The following is an 18,125-nucleotide window of genomic DNA, read 5'->3' on the forward strand; positions in this document are numbered from 1 at the left end:
GCAGCCTTTCCAAAACTCATTGAACTCAGTTTCGAACTCATTTGCTTACCCTAGGATCATTTTGGACTCGCTCAGAGCACTGGACTGAGCCCCTAGTTAAGGTATCCATAAACCTGACACAATCTTGGTCCCTGAGCCTGAAATTAGCGTTCAGCCTAAAGCTTTAAATTAATTTTTTTTTTTTCTCCTTTTAAACATGCAAGCAAATCCAGGTGCCTAACTTCTGTCTCTGACAATTAAAAAAACCACACGGGCACAAGTGGCACCAGAGGAAACACAGGTGAAAAGAAGCAAGGAGGACGCTGCCTGGTTAATCATCCCACCAGCCAGACCTGCCCCAAATCCACCATTCCCAGAACTGATCTAGAGGAGCTGTTTTTATCTTTTCTTAGCTAGACTGTTCAAAATATTTTGAACCAGCTCTCTGGAAGATCAAGAGAGTAGTACAAGAAATATACACAACCATTGCACATTTTACATATATTAGCATATCCCACTGGAATTCAGGAGACAGTGAGACAAAGTCTGGACCAAGTTTACTTAAAAGCTTAGGCCTGGATGAGATCTTTGCCTTTCAAGCAGCTCTGTACTACAGTATTTTGCAGGCATTCTGTGACACTTAGTTACTATTTTATTATTTTCCAAGAACTTCCTCTCTCATTCATTACCGCAGTCGGCTCCCCAGGCTGGGAAGCACTGTTTAAATAAAAAAAAATAGCTCAAGTCTGTCACATGTTTTGGTGCACAGAGGGAAAATAAATAATCACAAACCTGATCTATGCAATTAAACACCTCCGCCAGCTCGTGGATGTGTAACAGAGGCTGATTAAACCATTTCTCACACAGTGCAGCACAGCTCTGAATTATTAATTGCATCACAGCCCACGATTTCCAGTGTTTTTACATCGTTACCAATAAGAAAGAGCAGCACTCAGGCAGACTCTCCCTCTCACCCACAGACCCTCACCCCATTTTCAATAGTTTTCTAGGCTAATCTCACCCAGCTACATCAAAGCTTCATTCCTCTTCACCCCCACAGAGGGTACCGACATCCTGGAGGCTCAACGCATGCAGTTGTTTTAACCGATCGTGGCAAATCACAGTGGGCTTTGCGGTTACAACGCTTCCTCGCATAATTGAAACCAAGCCAATTCTGTCGTACGTATAACAGTCTGTGCTACGGCAGTACAAATGCAAGGGCTGAAGGGCTGTAGTTAAGGCAGGAATCCCAGTCAATGATGACTAGGAGCTCTGCTCATAAGCGTACTTACAGAAAAAGGGAGCAGGAGTGGATAAAATGCAGAAATAGCCCTTCTGTGTGTAGTAAGCGCAGCTTTCATACTATTTCCAAAGTTTTTCAGAGAGTTTCCTGCTCTTCAAACACGACAAAGTCATAGCAGGGAAAGATTTCCTCTCCCTACCTCCTCCCTCACAAGACTGCTATCCCTAAATTAGACAAAGAAGAAATAACCGAGTTACAACTGTGCTCCCCCCATTTTCACTAGCATCGAAACTATATTGGAAGATTCCTCACAAAAATCTCAGCGACTTCCTACACCTCCATAGTAACGTCAGTGCTAAACATCAGAATTTATTTGGGCTGCTAAATACAAGTTTTAAGCTGGAAATATTGCTTTATTCCCGCTCTGCCAGCAGTCATGGGTCACTCGATACAGACCCCTCAAACCATCGGCAGATCCAGTGGACAGAAAGCAGCTCTTCCATCCAGTTGCTTACGCACAAACACCCCTCACGCTAGACGGCTTCAGTTGTGAAACACGGCCTTACTGCCAATTCCCAATTTCAGTATCCATAAATTACACTGCCTTCTGCTCAGCTATGGAGAATGAATTACCGATAAAAACATGTCTAGACACAGGCAATGGTTTGGAGATGGTTACATGCTCACCCTGGGCTAGATATTAAAAATATCTGCACTGTCAAATACCAAAAGCAAATAGACTGGGATGAGCTATAAAGGCCTCCATGTTTCCCATTAAGGGATCTGATAAATGTTTTCAGTACTTCTGTGCGCAATAAAAGCAGCACTTCAAGGCTTGTGAAACACTAATAAAACTGCTGTGAAGTATAATTTAGAATCATAAGAAACCTATTAGTCTCCTGTAAGTCAGACATACTTCTGGAGATCTGCTATTTTGGAAGTGGGTTTATTTGCCCACTGACATAGAACTAAAGTTTGAGCTAACAGGAGCAGAGATACAAAGCTGGTAAGGCTGTGCTTAGGCTACTCACTGAACTTTCCTACCGGTATTTTCTGTTCACATCATCACCTTCTACTCTTTGTGTTTATCTGCCCCTGAGGCATGTTTCAAAGACACTCGCCCTCAAATACAAGGATGAAAATCCTGCTTTATTTAGTTTTACTTCCTACATGTTGACATGAACTCAAGAGATACAAGACAGCAGCAGTCTGCTTTTATGTGGCTACCTGCAACTTCAGAGGACTCCAGAAAGCTGTCAACTTGGTACTCTATTGGAAGGCAATCATGACCGTAAAAGATCTGGAGGAGGAAAGCACGTCTGGGGGGCGAATCAAAGCAGGTCAGATGTGATCTTCCCCTTGAATACATCAATGCTCCAGCTATGGCTGGCAAAGAACTTATCTCTCAGCTGAAATCTCAAGGTATAAGGCATTAAAGCTCTTCTTCATCCTTTTAAAGCAGGATTTAGAGCTCTGGTCCTACAGGCAGCCATAATTCTTCAAATTTTGCTCCAAGTGAAATTCTTTTAACTAAAAGGCTGTAAAATTGAGAATATTCATTCCCTTTAAGGGATTAAAAACCCCATGTTCCCCTGCCACAATCAACTTGAGAGGCATTTTTTGAAGGAGATTGGGAAAGAGCACGGAGCTCAAAATCAGAGATTATGATCCAACTTCCATGTCCAGATTATCCAGTTCAGTTCCTTACCTCAAGATGTGGCTACAGGAGATAGACTGGCACAATTAAAAAGGGCTTAGATTAGCCCATCCAGAGCAACAGTGGAAAAGAAACAATTCTTCAAGGGATAAAAAGTCTTCATCCATAAATTAATCTTAGGCGATGGGAACAAACCACCCCTGTGGCAAGTCACTCAGCAGCTGCCCATTTCAATGTCTAGGCTTCAGCATCATTCAGTGATCATTCCTTCTTTCAAGGTCTGCAGTATTAGTGACAACGTACTGAAGGAAGCAGATGTTTAAAACTGTTATGATGAAGCGATTCATACACACCCATTTTTTCTTGGTTTCAGCCACAAAGCAAATATGCAAGTGACTGACTCGTCTCACAGGTAGAAGCAAAGCCGGCTTCATCCACTTCGCCAACTAACATATCACTGACCCTTACAGTTATTCAGATCAATACCCAGTGTTTACAGCTCAACTATGGCTTACATTTGTGATTAGTCCACACAGTCAGTTGCAAACTCTCCAAAGTTATTTACATGCCCGACCTCATGCTCATCCAGTCCAAGTGAAGGAAGACATTCTATGTTCAGGATTTCACCCACCATTAATCCTGATGTTCATACTGAACTTTACAAAAAAATACTTCAACCAGCAGTGTAATTAAGATTTCTGTTGTTGCTGCTTTGAGAAACAATGCAGCCAAGCTGTACCCAGCTTAGCTTTAAGTCTTCTGTAAAGCTGCAATCCCATCATGCAAGAAACACTTAACATGGCATATCAAATAACCATGCAGAAGCCACATACTATACGTCGGACTCTCTGGCACTTGGGCACTTTTTCCCCTGGCTCAACTGTAAAGGTCCTCAGGACTGGAAATCAAATTATAATGGCGATTCCCATAAGATGACAGGCATGGATGAAACATCTGTACTATTTCTACAGCAGTCTGCTGCTTTGTTCCCAACAACCTTACAGCCTGGTTAATCCACCTGTAGAAACTGCTCTGTCAGATCAAAGCCAGTTCAATATCCTGTCCAAGTCTTCAAAAAAAGGTGTGAAACCCTCTAACAAGCAGTTACACAATTATCTGCCCAGGGGGAAGACTTCCGACTAAGCCTGGGCAGTTAACAGTTGGCTTATGCTTTAAACCAGGGGAGTTCATAATCCTTTTTTTAAATCCTATCTAATTTAACCTTCTCAACTATAGGTTGATTTATTTAATCTCACACAATGTTTGATCTCCGTATTATTGGCAACAAGCTCCCCAGGTTAATTCCATGAAATTCAAAAGGACATTTCTTTTTATTGCAGTTAAACTTGTTCCCTCTGCTTGCTTAACTGCCCTCTGACCATAGCAGTGGAAGAGTAGTACCTTCACTTCACTCCTCTTGTGTGCAGACCTGTCAGGCCCAGTCCTGTCAGTCTCTGGACTAGGAAGAGCTTGGGGTCTCTTCCTAGGAGCAGCAACACCACATCTCCCATGCAAAAGAAGAAAACACTTATACAAGAAAGAAGCTCGAGGCGTGGTTATTTTGAGGGACATGTTATACCACTGTGTTTCAAGGACTGGCAACCGCAGCAATGCAAACGGCATCCCACAAAGGAAAGGAGAGGTTAAGAGCAAAACACAGCAGTGAACAGCATCCAGCTGTGAAAAACATCGCATGAGCAGGCTGTGCTCAAACACACACCAAATGCTGCAGAAGTTTGTTAACTACTGTGGGTTGCAAGACGAGTAAGAAGCGGAACTTCAGTAACAAATCAAAAAGTCCAGGACTTATTGTAGACAACACTGTATTTGACCATCTCTCCTTACACTCCACTTCCAGTCACACTGGTGAGCAAGAATCATTATACTATATTGTACTTCCCTCCCAGCTGAACCCGACACACCACCTAGAAAAGATCTGGCAGCATTCAAAAAACATACAGAAAAGAAAAAAACAAGCACTGAAATAAATTCCTGACTAACATCACCTAATTCAGTTGCTGGGCTAGAAAGAGCCACATCTCTGCACTGCATTACTCCTGTCTGTCTACATTCTTTACAGCAATTAGCACTTCTGCTGAAGAGCTGAATGCCCTTGACTTGGTTTGCTCACAATGCAACAAAATTGGTCCTTCCTACATTTCTGTACCCTGTAGCAGCAATAAATTAATCCATTGCATTCACCTAAAGTGTCATGCACCATTTGCAAAGTGTGCAGGTTATCCCTGACCACCCACATGGCTCAACTGTATGTCGAGATACAAGGATCAAGACTAATACGTTTAATGAGCCAAGTCATATCACTTAATCACCCTAAGCATGGCACCTCCACAAGCTAGGAGGTGCTCCCACATTCCCTGGCCTCCGGGCACCTGCTGCTATAGAAGTTTAAAGGAAGCTCAGGGCCACTCATCCATTCAGCTAGTGATAAAGCTTGCTGTGCGTTTCCTAACCCCACTCCAAACTAACCTTCCTCTACTCCTCCATCCCAAGAAACAGAAGCGCCAGCCACTTACCAGCAAGGACACCGAAAGAGTCATAGAAGAAACAAGTCATCCTCATCGATGGCAGAACTCCCTGCCCTTTCCCAAGCAACATGACACTGTTTTACCCTCTTTTTAGGCAGATTCTGGGAATAAACAAGCTTGCTTCAATAGAGAAGGCTATGGGTCTGAAGCACTGTATAAAAAAAAAAGATCAAAAAAAGATCTGACGCACGTTTCCTTTTTCTGTCCCACTGCCTGATGACTGGGCAGTGCTGTAACACAAGAGCGTTGTCCTGACCCCAGGCAGCACATCAAAGTTTACCGTAAGCGGACTATTGTGCTCAGATACCTTCAGCGCAATAGAAGGATAATGGACCTAATAAAAGCCCAAGTTCATGCTTTTAATTGCACTGCAGGAGAGGAGAAAGCAAGGAGGGGCATAACATACTCCTCTCTCTTTGCACTTGCTCCTTAAAACCACTGTAATCTGTAAGGACTTACATGAACATTTTTTGGAAGAAAAAAAAAAATCCTGCAATAACAAGTAGTTGCTCAAAAAAAGGTAATTAAACTGATGAGGGAAACTGCCATGAAGGGGGACTACAAGACTGAAAAGCTTGAGAATATTTACTTAAGATCAGCTTAAATCTGGATAAGTAAAGCTCAACTGTTACAGGTCCAGAAAAGACCTTGTCTGGAGAGAGATTACCCCTAAAATTGCCCAGAGGTTGATTCTTGCACTTTCCTCTGAAATATCAGACATTAATCACTTACCCGTGCTCCTTAAATCACATACGAGTTTTCTAGAGGAGCTACAGACTTTGGGAGCACAACTAAAGACACAGTACAGAGGCTTCTTTCAAAGACCAGGCTAACAGCCTGCCTTCTGGGGTACACAGAAAAGGAGAATCACTCACAGACTACCACACCCGAGTGAAAACAAAGACCTTAAAGCAGTCGAGGAATTGACCAGTTTTGGCTGGAGAACAGTTTATCGTCAGGTTGCCTCTACATTTTTGCAGTCTCCTGGCCTAATGTCTCGCTGTTAAAGCAGTTATTTTTATAGGCCATGTCCAAATTTGTCAGTTGGAGCCATTCAATGCCTGTGTTGCTGTCTATAAAATGCTACAAGGCAAGTCATGAAAAGTCTGTTTACTGACAGCAGGTATGGGAAGACCTCGATTTCGTGTCTTCATCCCAGACATTAATCAACAGTATTTGCCACATGATGTTGAGACATGAACATTTGCCTTCACAGCAGGCCTATACACAAGCCTACAGAAGGACCCTCCCTAGATCTGGTCACAAAATTGGAAGCTTAGGACAACTGGCAACAGCAATTCATTGCAGTCCTACCCGTAACAAGAAAAATCATTGCGAGGAATGGGTCAGCCAGAGGTTTAAAATATGCAATTAGAAGTACTTGTCTAAAATTACATGCCAAGTCTCCGCAGCATCTCTTTCTGAACCTAACCCTTTTAGCTGGAATTGGCAATTATTCAAACACGAACAATCTCAATTACTACATCATGACAATACAGTGAGGAATACAACTGAGGCATAGTAGTATGGACAAGCCACGTAGGAGATTTGAAAAGAGTACCAAGGGATGGCATCAGGACAAAAAGACCGACTGTGAAAAGGGAAGAGATGTCGAACTCCTACACTAGCGTGAGCCATAAGAGGATTTGAACACAGGTCATCTTAAGAGTCCTACATGCAACCCTGCACAGGCGCACTGAAGTGGAACAGCTTGGATGGAGCCTTTCCTCTTTACAAGAGCAGATTTGCAGATACCTACAATGATAAAAATAGCATTAGTCACTAGATGGAAACTGGAACCATGGTTCAAGTCACTTGCTGAAGATCATACAAGTGTAGAGCTAGCCAAGACTCCTGAATTCTGTCTCTGTTCTACTTTCTAATTGCAGTCACCAAACCAAGTGCCTGAGGTAACACTACAGAAGCTGTCAAGATGCAAGTGGAAAGACAGACAGGGAGGATTAAAAAAAATCCTAGAGAGCTGCTTTAGGAGGAAAGGTGGTACAAGGCCTCATCTCCCCGCCTTTCCTCAACCCCTGCCAGCCAATATTTACTATGGAAAGTTTTACCCAAGAGAGCTTTCTCACCTTTAGTGGAGACACCTCAATGTCCACAGGAATGCCTATTTCTGCCTGGCTTAAATCCAGGGACCTTCCACATGTGAGGTGACTGTGACAGCTGCTGCACTACAGAAGCACCAGCTCACACACGCAGGAAAGGAGAAGACGAAGCCCATCAACATACAAGCCAGATGAGAAAAAGGAAATTTTAGTTACCACAGCTACCTCCCAGAAGCTGTTTTCCATTGAGAAAATCTTGAGAAAAGAGGCACACAGAAGAAGAAAATTACAGAGCTACGGCTCCGAAGGGCTCTACCTCCTGTCCTGAACTCAGAATTAGTGGTGGTTTCCATATGGCAGCCTGCAATATGTCAGAGTGATCCCTTAGCTGGCATCAGTACCAGAAAGAGATTAGGAACAAGAGCTAATTCATTCAGTTTTTCTCTTTACAGCTGAAGGGAGGAAAAAAAAAAAAAAAACGTAAAGAACTTCAGGAAAGGAAAAGAAAGCAAAACCATTCCCTTCAATTTTAAGGATTCTGGAAGCATGTAGCTCTGGATCCCCCTCGAACTGCAGAGTTCTTGTGGGTACAGCTGAGCTTCACACTTGCACATTAACTCTGTTCAAAACAAAGGGATTATACAAAGTGCTTAGCTCTAAACAAATAGCCTGAAGTTCTCCAACAGCTGATCTTTTTAACATTTTAAGTACTGTGTCCCACAACCAGGACAACTGAACTGCCTCTAGTGAAATCAGTCAAGTCCCCTCACCCTCACATCACCTCAGGAAAGGTTGTTTAAGGCACTTAGCAAACACAGAGATTATGCTAACTGAAATACAACTCCCCAGACAATTTTGATTGCATACCAGGAGTTCATCCATGCTCGTCTGACACTTCTCAAGATTGATCCGTTTAATTGCCACCTTCTCCTTCTTTGGAATGCAGAAGGCTGCCTGCACCACTGCAGTCGCTCCACTCCCTGTGGGTGAAAAAGAGGGTTAGCAACATCTTACTGGACTTCAGCAGAAAGGAAGGGAGGTCAGACAACAAAATTGCGAGTGCCAGTCAGTAAAGACAGCAGAGCTAGGGGAAAAGCCGGTGAAGGCAACTCCACAGGACCTCCCCACTCCACGTCTGTGCAACGCAGCGGGCCAGCTCAGCTGCAGCGTTGAAGTACTGGGCTAACCGAACAAAAACAAGTGGATCTCTGATCCCTTGCAGGGATCATTAAAGCCCTGCAGACAGAAAAAAAAGAAAAAAATCCAGACTCTGGCTTACTTATAACAGAGGAGTGATTCTTCTCGTGTGCTTTTAAAAGAAAGGCCCCTGAGGTCACACAGACTTTTCACCTGATGCATTCACCTGAAGTGTCGAAACAAGCCACGCTCCTCGCTACCAACACTAATGGGATTTTTCAAATATTTTTATGTACTAATTGCTGTTCTCGTCTCTCCTCATTTTATGCAAAGACACGAGGTAGGCTTCATTCAAGCCTGTTCAGCTCCAGTTCTCACGTAGTAGCACACCGCCACAGTGTCTGGGTTGAAAACCACAGCCAGAGAACGTTTAAATTCCAACAGGGAAAAAATACCACATTTTAAGGTACAGTTGTTCAAACTGCTAGAAGTGGGGATAAGAGTTCTAGATTTAAACTGCTCAGCAATATCCTTTGATATCAAAAGGAGTTTGCAACAGTGAGACTTAAAATCTAGTTGATGTTAATCCCGTATTTCTTGGACTTCAGAAATAGTTGCAACATTCACATCTCATCAACAGGACACCTTGTTGCTTTACTTTCTACCTTCATCTTGGTTCCCCGCATTTACACACTTCACTGGAAAGGAATAAATTCAAATTAATAGAAAAGGGGGTAGGATAGGTGGAAAATAGCTCAAGAGCTTCCTATTGCCAATACCTAACAAAATGCTATTAAAAATAAACTCACAGCTATTTTGTTCATTATCCCAGGCAAAACTCTTGAGCCTGTTTGGGCTGATAAGGGAGACAAGAACAGTTATTCTGCATCTTGGAATAACACACCTATTTTACCAGATTCTCCTGTTCTTAATGCTATAAAAACTACTTCCAGATTATGCAATACAAGCACATTTTTGCAAACTTTTTTTTTTTCTAGTATGTTCAGATAAACTGGGGGCAAAAGCTTTCAATCTCATCTTCAAACAAAGGCTACTGAAGCTCCCTACAACCGCCATCAACAGCCTTCTCGCAGCAAGTTGCACCAAGTCACACTCGAATAAAGTGCCAGGTAGGGGAAAGAGCTTGAAATCCAACCCTGAAAGATACAGGGAAAACTGCTCCATCCAAAGTCACACTGAAATAAATTACAAAACCCTGAACTGTGAGACTCTGCTCCTCTCGTCTTCAACCAGTACCTGCTCCAGCGTAGTAGCAGAGATTCACTTCACTTTATATGGCATTGCAAGCATAGCCTGGATAACAGCATCGGCTTGCCAGCTGATTCCCCGCACTTAGGAGTTTACATTTTAATGGCAGAAGGCAGCAATGCGCAGAACACAAAATGCCAAGATTGCTAAAGCTGTACTATTTCACAAAGCAAATGGGTTTTTAAGAAGTTCAAGACTGAGGCCATTTATTATTTGCACGCGTATTATTTTTCAAAGACTATTCATAGCACAGGGCAAAACAAAGCTACCAGGAGAAGCCTTGGTGGAAGAAGAGGATAGCAATAGGGGCAAGAATATTTACAAGGGACTTTGAAAACAAAATTTGAGTGCCATAAGCCGGGTCTTGAGCAAAGGATGGGGAAGACATGGAAGCAGACATTTAACAAAAAGCACTCAGAAAAAGCAAGGGGAGGAGGTTTTGACAGCCAAGTCTGGCTGGACTGCCAGGAGCAGGGCTGAAATACACAACATTAAGCATCTCAAAAACAAACCTCCACATGCACTCCCTGTGGTCGCTTTGCCCGGCAGGTACAAGATGCAGGACTCCAACACAAAAGCAGCAGCCCCAGCGCTGGGTATTCCCACCCACTGGGAACCCGGGGTTGCAGTGACCTGCTCCTCTCCACCCAGTACCTGCTTCTCTGAATTTTTCTGCTGCTTCTTTGGGGGGAAAAAAGTGCAAACACACAAAGTGACTCAAGATAAAGACAGCAGAGCATATAGAAGTGGTGACAAAAGGCAGGAGAAGTGAGTTTGCATTTCCTAGCACTGCTGGTCTCCCTACAGCAATAGCCTTTTGGAAGTCAGAACAAAAAACAAACACTTGTGCCTGTATCATTCCTTTGGAAAGAGCGAGATCCCAAAAGAAACATTGCTGCTGACACATTCAAAGCACCAGTTTTGTGATTTTTTTTTTCTTTGGATGTCTTGATGCATAGTAATAGACGGAGGCTGAAAACACAAGCCAGACGCTGTAGGAATATACAACTGCACCTCAGAGGACCGCCTTGTCACACAACCCTTTTCACCCTTCTGTTAGTTTCGAGGTGCATATTTCCATCTCTAAAGCTACCTGCACGGTCCTCATCAACACAAGAGTATCTGTGCTCAAAGACTCTTTCTGGCTTTCTCAGACACTCGATAGCTTCAGCATACACCTGCTTCCCCCCACAACACGACGCACCAGGATTTCTCTGCCGGTTAAACCCAGTTGGTATAAGCATGACTGGCAGAGATGTTCCTTACAATCCAGACGTGATACCACTACTGTAGACCAAATCTTTCACAAGATGACAGTGAAGTCGAGGATTTTATAGAAGAGACTACACAAAGAATGGCTTTGTGTTTTAATTTCTTTTTTTTTTTTTTTTAAGATGTTACTACCACAAACAATAGATGCAGACTAATTAAAAGCAGGACCATGCATGCTATGGCTCCTTCCCAGCCCTCGAGCCTGCCTGATCAATGCTTGCGAGGACTTCAGGGAAAAAACTGCTTCTCACCAAGTGCTCGGATAATGCCCCAGCCTACAGGGACCCGATCCGTTATGGGTGTATGGCATTATTGAACAGTAATGAAATCCCAAACTAAATCCTTCTGGGCACATGGCAGCGAATCATCCGAACTCGAGACTCCTCCCATTTAATTCCCTGCTGCTCCTACTTCTCTGGCAGCTCTCTTCAGTTCGATCACCACCTGCTCTCCCCACTCCCCCCTCTCCCACTAATTCGTCATTTCTTTCAGCTCCTCTGTAGCACTTAATTACAGAGAAACAATGAAATCTCAAAAGCGTATCAAGCAAGGATTAAGCCAAGCTGCAGCACGATGTGCCACAAGCAAGCTGCTCTTTGGTAGCAGCAGCGGCGCGCCGTGCTTCTGGGACCAAACAAAGACGGGTTTCCATGCTTCTTTGAAGGGTACAGAAAACATAGCAACACAGCCACTTCAGGCTTTGCAGCCATACAATTTGTTTATGAAATACCAGGGTGGCAAGAGAAGGAAAGGAGAGAAGCTGCAGCAAGGATGCTAAACACATTGCTAAGTGAAAACAAGCATAGACAGAGATGACAACACCAACGGAGAGAAAAAGAAAAAGCCTGGCAAGGAAGTTTTTTTAAAGTTTAGGAGCGGGTAACAAATATATGGGGAAAGGTAAGGAGAGAAGTGATTTCCTTGGCTGCCATGAACCACCTTCAATGAGAAAAAAACCCACAAGGGCAGTTTGTGCTAGCGTGGCACAACTTAGACAAACCAACTCTCGCAGCAGACACCAATCTGCTGCCATCAGAGCCAACTGCAGTCCCACGCTGCTCAGCTGCAACGATGTGGGCAGCACTGGGTTAATGTTCTGTGCTCAGTCTGTGCTTGCTCCCTACCTCAAGACGCTCTGATCAAGGTCAGCGCTGAGGCTCTTCCCTCTGAGCCTCCCTCAAGATCAGCTTTCGGAGAAAACTCGCTCCCTAGTTAATCTCTTCCAGCGTAACGGCTTAGCAAAACAATGAAAAGTGGGCACAGCCAAATGCTTGCTGCTTTATTCCTGAAAAGCAGGAGATCATTTTGTTGAGGGCTGGGGGGGGAGGAAAGAGACCCCGAGTGGGTATTAAGATCTGTTTAATACCCCCTGCTTTCGCCTCTGTAGGCTCTCAGATATAGTTCCAACCCTTCGGATAGCAGCTGCAAAATTCCTGCAGAAGAGGGTCACGACCTGCTTTAGGAAACACTGCCTAAGGAGGAAAACGTACCCTTTCTAACCCTTGCTTCTTTCATGTTTTTATGACTAAATGGTTCTTTCTGAAATAAAACCAACCTCTGAAAGGATGAAACAACCCAAACCAAAAACTCCCCAAGCACTCAGTCACTGAAGCCTGATTTCCCAGGGCATCTCCTCTGCTCCCTCTGAATCCATGTTCCTCCGGAGCTCCAGCCTGAATTTCTTAAGTTGAGACCAACTCCCTGCAGAAGTCCACTGCCAGCCTTCAAGGGAGGCTGGAGACCATCTCTTCTGCAGTCACCTGCTGTCACATAACTTACATGAAGCTTGGTTTTGTTTGTTTTTTTTTTTTTTTTAAAAAACACACACACACCTCTCAGATCTCTATTAAAGTTGATGGAAACCAATGATTTCAAAGCTATTTGGAGGAGGGGAAAGACAGGGGACTGACCTGAGGACACAGCATGTTCATATACACTTTGTTTCCAAAGATAACTGAATCTTTGCAGCCACACAAGGACGTCGCAGCTCTCCCAGTTAACACTGGGATGAAGTGCACTGACGCCTCCTCCCAGGCCAATGCAATTGAAGCCAGAGGTCCTTTTGGCAGAGATATCTGCTTAAGCAATGGGAACAGGCACGCCAAATGGTCACACGACAAATACCAAATTCTGGCTCTAGAACAGTATTCCCTCACCACGTGCAATGGCAATTTAAAGCAGCTACACAGAAAGAGTGCTCACAAAACCACGTTGCCCAAGGTTTAAATCCATCCCACTACTGGAAACTGAGTTTCAGGCACACTGGGAGATATGAAAACTTCCCTTCGAGGTAACTCAGCTGCTCACACAGCTGTTTCAATCAACAGGGAACATCATCCACAACAGTTCTGGAGCATCAGCTGTTATCTTAATGTGGTATCAAATCCCCCCATAGAGGAAACGCACTCTTCCAGGGTCAAATGATTGTCACAAGCAGTTTAAGTTGGAAGGAACCTCTGGAGGCCTCCAGTCCACTCTCCTGCTGAAAGCAGGGCCGAATCCCAAGTTCGAACAGGTTTCTCAGCATCAAATTCAGTCTAATTTTGAATACCTTTACCAATAGACACTTCTACCACCTCTTTGGCTGTTCCTGTGTTTGACCACCCACACAGGAAAGCTTTTTTTCACCTCACTATCTAATCAGATTTGCTCACAACTATGGCCTTTCACCGTGCACCTCTGTAGAGTCCAGCTTCATCTCTTCTGTAACTTCCCACTAGATAGCTGAGGACAGCAACAACATCCCCCCTTCGCTCACCCTTCCAAGGCGGAAGAAATCCAGATCTCCCACCCTGCCCCTGTAAGTCATGTTCCCAAGTCTCCTTCAGCATTAGACCATGCTCAGCTGAACAGCTCTGCACAACCCTGCCCTCTCCTTTCCCGTTCCCCAGCACACGCACAAGCTCTCTATTTTTAAGCGAGATCTGGAATCCATCCTCCGCTATCTGGAGTGCAGTGCCAGAAAGCCGCTCGTGACGCAGGCTCTGTTTATAATTGTGCCCCCGGGTTTTCCTCTTATGAACAATGCACACAAAACACTTCCCTGCAAGGCTGCTCTGGACCAACCAATGGCTTTCAGGCTCCAGGTATCCAGTTTCAGGTAAAAAAAAAAAAAAAAAAAAAAGATAAAAATTCAGAACCATGTCCTGTGGGCTCTGGCACGATCTCTCAAAGGGTTTTGTCTTACACCCTGCTGGTTACACCAGCCAAAGAAATCACCCTGTTGTGATTAGCTGCAGAAGCAGTGAGAGAAGTGGACAGTTTGCTTCACTCCACATCTTTTTATGGGATTACACATCTGTAACAACAAGGAAGATCCAGCCGTGGAATCACAGGCACACGCCAAGGGCTCTTGGTCACGGACGTGGCATCAACGGTCCTCGCTCCAGATCACACAGACACAGGGTCTGTATTCATGCCTGCCACCGCAGGCGCGGGGACGGCAACCTCCATCTCTGGATGCTTCAACTCTTTGACAGCCTCATGCCAAGGAGCTGTGGGACCCCGCTCTGTGGTTAACTCGTTCCAAGGACAATACAGTAATAAAACAAGAAGCAACAAGACTGGGAATAGAATTTCTTAAGCGTTCTTACATAGCACAGGGCAGATACAGATCTAATTAAACCAGAAATTAAACACCAGATTGCAAACTCAGACTGCTCTTGCACTGTTTGGTCCATTTGCTATGAAGGCAAAGTTATACCTCTATTTTCTCCACCTCATTTGACGTTCTAGTGAGAAGAGAGTCCTCTCGCAAAGAATGAGCCTCTTCTAAAAACAAGCTAGCAAAAAAGCCTACTTTTAAATTTGTAGCCAGCTCAGTACAGGGTGGCAATACTCCTTTCCCCAAGCAGGACTGGGTAAGAAGAGTCCACTGGATCTCAAAAGTCTTCCTGGCACAAGCCCCACGATTCAGGAAGACTGAAGTAATCCCGTGTTAATGGTCCCTGAATACAGCCATAGTTCTTCAAGCCATCTCCCCACTATGTTGTCAAATTCCTACTACGAAAGGGAAGATGCAATCTACACTGGCAGTTACAAATAGCATTAGTAAAACCAAAGGGAATTCGTAATGGGACTCAGCCCATTCCTAGCACTGCCACAGAGGGGACGAAAAAATCTGCTCACCCACAGTGAGGAGAAAGCTTTCACAGGAAAGCGTCACCTCCTCAGCCCGGTATTGCAGGAAGAGTGTTGCAAACGTTAACGATGCTAGAAGTGAAGTTACAGCCCTGAATCAGCAGGAAGATCACTCCGGTGCTTCTATCACGGCTCAGAGCAAACCCAAACAGCAAGCCAGCTCTGAACGCTGCTGTTACAAACACTGCGAGCAGCAGTGAAACCAGTAAGGGAGAATTCAGTCGGTTTTGCTCTGTGCCTGGTTAGAAAACCTGTGGGAAACTAAAGCAGCAGCGGAGCAATCCATGGCCAAGATGACCAGAAAGAGCTACAAAAGCAGAAGAGTCCCTGGGAGTGCGGCAACGCGCCTACCCCCGGGAGCTCCCAGAGCTGCACCAACACAGCCACGCTCGCTCCCAGACACCTTTCCACCGCTCGCTCCCGACACGGATTTACTATGAATAGTATTTCCCATAGAAAGAAGAACCAGGGCTTTACATTTATTTCTCCGCAAGCTGAAGGATGACACATCCACAGCATAAGACGTCAATACCCTATTTAAAACCCTGGTAGAGGTATTAAGAGACCAGGTTTAACTTGGTGAACCCTCTCTCAACTCCAGTTGTCCAGTATTTGATCTACAGCAGGGGCAGAAAGATATTGAGTAGAGGAGAGGGAAAGAAATACTTGCTAATACAGTGCAGGGAAGAAATAAGTCATCTGTTATAACAAAGAAGTATAAGCAAAGCCAAAAAGCAAAGGCAAATTTAACTGAACAGTTGTGAGGAAGCCAATTTTAAAGCCTATATGGGGGGGTGGAGGAAAACCAGCAATCCCCACTGACTATATATCACAGCATGAGTACACACTATACATGAAGACACCTGCACTATGCGTGTGCAGCAGTCCTACAGGCAGGCATAATAGCTGAACTCTCACATTTACAAGGGAGTAGCTACCCTCATATTTCTGAGGAAAAGGCTTTAAAAAAAAAAAATAGCTCAACCCTGTTTTAAATCAATTATCCTAAAACTTTGCATTTCCATGTGCTCAATGTCAAAACGTCTCCCCGCCCTCCAATACGGCACAACTCCCATCACTGAATGCAGCCCGTTCATCGTGCTCCCAGGCTCACCTTGAGCCCAGCCGAGCGCTGCGAACGTTTGGCTGGGTTCAAGCCGAAGGTGACTGCGCGGCCATCAAGACCCAGGGCATGTGCTGGACAACACGCTGAGAAAGGGTAATAATTGGGAGGTAAGATGTCCAGGCACAGAATTAAGACTTAAATACAAATAACTTCTATTTTGCACCAGCACATCTGATGACTACAGTCTAGACCTTTTAATGAAGGAACTGGAAGGAGGAATGGGAAGAAGCACAGTTTTTACTTGTGAAATCCTATGTTTGTTTCATTTAAATGGCAGATGTATCTCTTTGGAATGACCTTTGGTCATCGATTCCAGTAGAGCCAGAGCTCAAGTAGTCTGCTATTCTGTGCAAGTTGCGAGGCCGTTTGTTCAAACGGTACTCGCACACGAGGGATTTATGTTGTTAAGACTCAATTACATGTTTTCCCCAAAGCCTGAGAATCTGTGCCCAATCATTTCGTGTTAGAACCTGCAGTGTCCAACAGACAACTAATATTGCAGCATTAATCCAGCATGTTCCAGGAATTTGAGAAAACAAGAAGATTTCTGAAACTCAGCTATCGAATTAGAAATACAGCCAAAATATTTGAACTGTACGTAAACTTGCTGACAGTGAGTTATTCACCATCTTGATGAGAGCTCTGGCTGTTGACAATACCACTGAAAACCACGCATTGTGTTCAGAGCTGAGAGCTTTCTGCCCATGTAAGACGATGTCTTTCTCAGGACTCCTAATGCTCCGTGTAGAGCGGAGAGCGACGATAAGTCAGTAAAGATCATACAGTGCTGCCAGCACTTGTTTAGACGTGCTTCCCTTCCAGTGGTCCATCAACACAGAAACGCTCGACGCTGCAGACTTATTGCCCAGGTCTTTAATTCAGTTCTCAAACTGAAAAGGAGGAATACAAACCCATATCCAGTCACTTGGAAGAAGCCCGATACCATTTTTGGAGCCATCAGCAACTGATGGGCAATAGCCGCGGCTGGGTGCATCTCCCCGTGGCCCCATCTTACTCCACATTATAAATGAGTCCGATTTCTATGCTGTAGAGAGATCTCGCTGCTGTAAACGGCACGACTCCATGCCAAGGTTTCTGCAGAAAGGAAGGGGAGTCTTGTGGAAATTTTCACCCCACCCCACACCGCATTGTTCTCAAAACTCTTTCAATATCTCTTAGGCCCTGAACACATGACAAACGTCATCTGTTTTCCCACCTTCAGCAAACATTCAGGTTGGGAATCCTTACAGACTAAGCACAGAAGTGACAGTTTTGGAGAGAAAATGGTCAGCCTGTCAATATAACACAAGCCAGGACTAGAATGGAGGGCGAGGAACAGGGTTGGCCATGCAAAGCATGTCAGCAAGATCTCTGATGAAGTTGTCACTGGGTCACTTTGCTGCTTGATTTCACCACTGAAGTGCTTCACCCACAGTCACCGGTTTGCGGTGCACGCAGCTGAGCAGGGCTTTCAGCTGCCTCCCTACCGCCAAGCGGTGCTGAACACAGCAAGGAGCTGCAGCTGCCCAGGTGTCGGACCCTACACTGGAACAAGAGATGCAAGAAAAGAAAAGAGAAAAAGCCACTGGTCACAGATGGTATCAATGGAGAGAAGAATTAACAGGGACAAGGATCAGCCCGTCTGATATCCTCCCCAACCTTCTCACTGCAAACACCAAAGCATGGAGGAGAGATA

The 18,125-nt window shown here is 44.6% G+C and overlaps 1 protein-coding gene across 1 annotated transcript in view; it reads right to left on the minus strand.

Moving 5' to 3' along the window:
- Positions 1-18,125, minus strand: part of OXSR1 (oxidative stress responsive kinase 1) — a 94,219-nt gene that overhangs the window by 66,057 nt on the left and 10,037 nt on the right. The window contains exon 2 of the mRNA XM_087730974.1: positions 8,353-8,465. Coding sequence (XP_087587100.1) covers positions 8,353-8,465 — 113 coding nt within the window. The remainder of the gene's footprint in view (positions 1-8,352; positions 8,466-18,125) is intronic.

Source organism: Nipponia nippon, unplaced genomic scaffold, assembly GCF_047370975.1.
Source record: "Nipponia nippon isolate SJK-2023a ecotype South Korea unplaced genomic scaffold, ASM4737097v1 scaffold_1, whole genome shotgun sequence".
NCBI lineage: Eukaryota > Metazoa > Chordata > Aves > Pelecaniformes > Threskiornithidae > Nipponia > Nipponia nippon.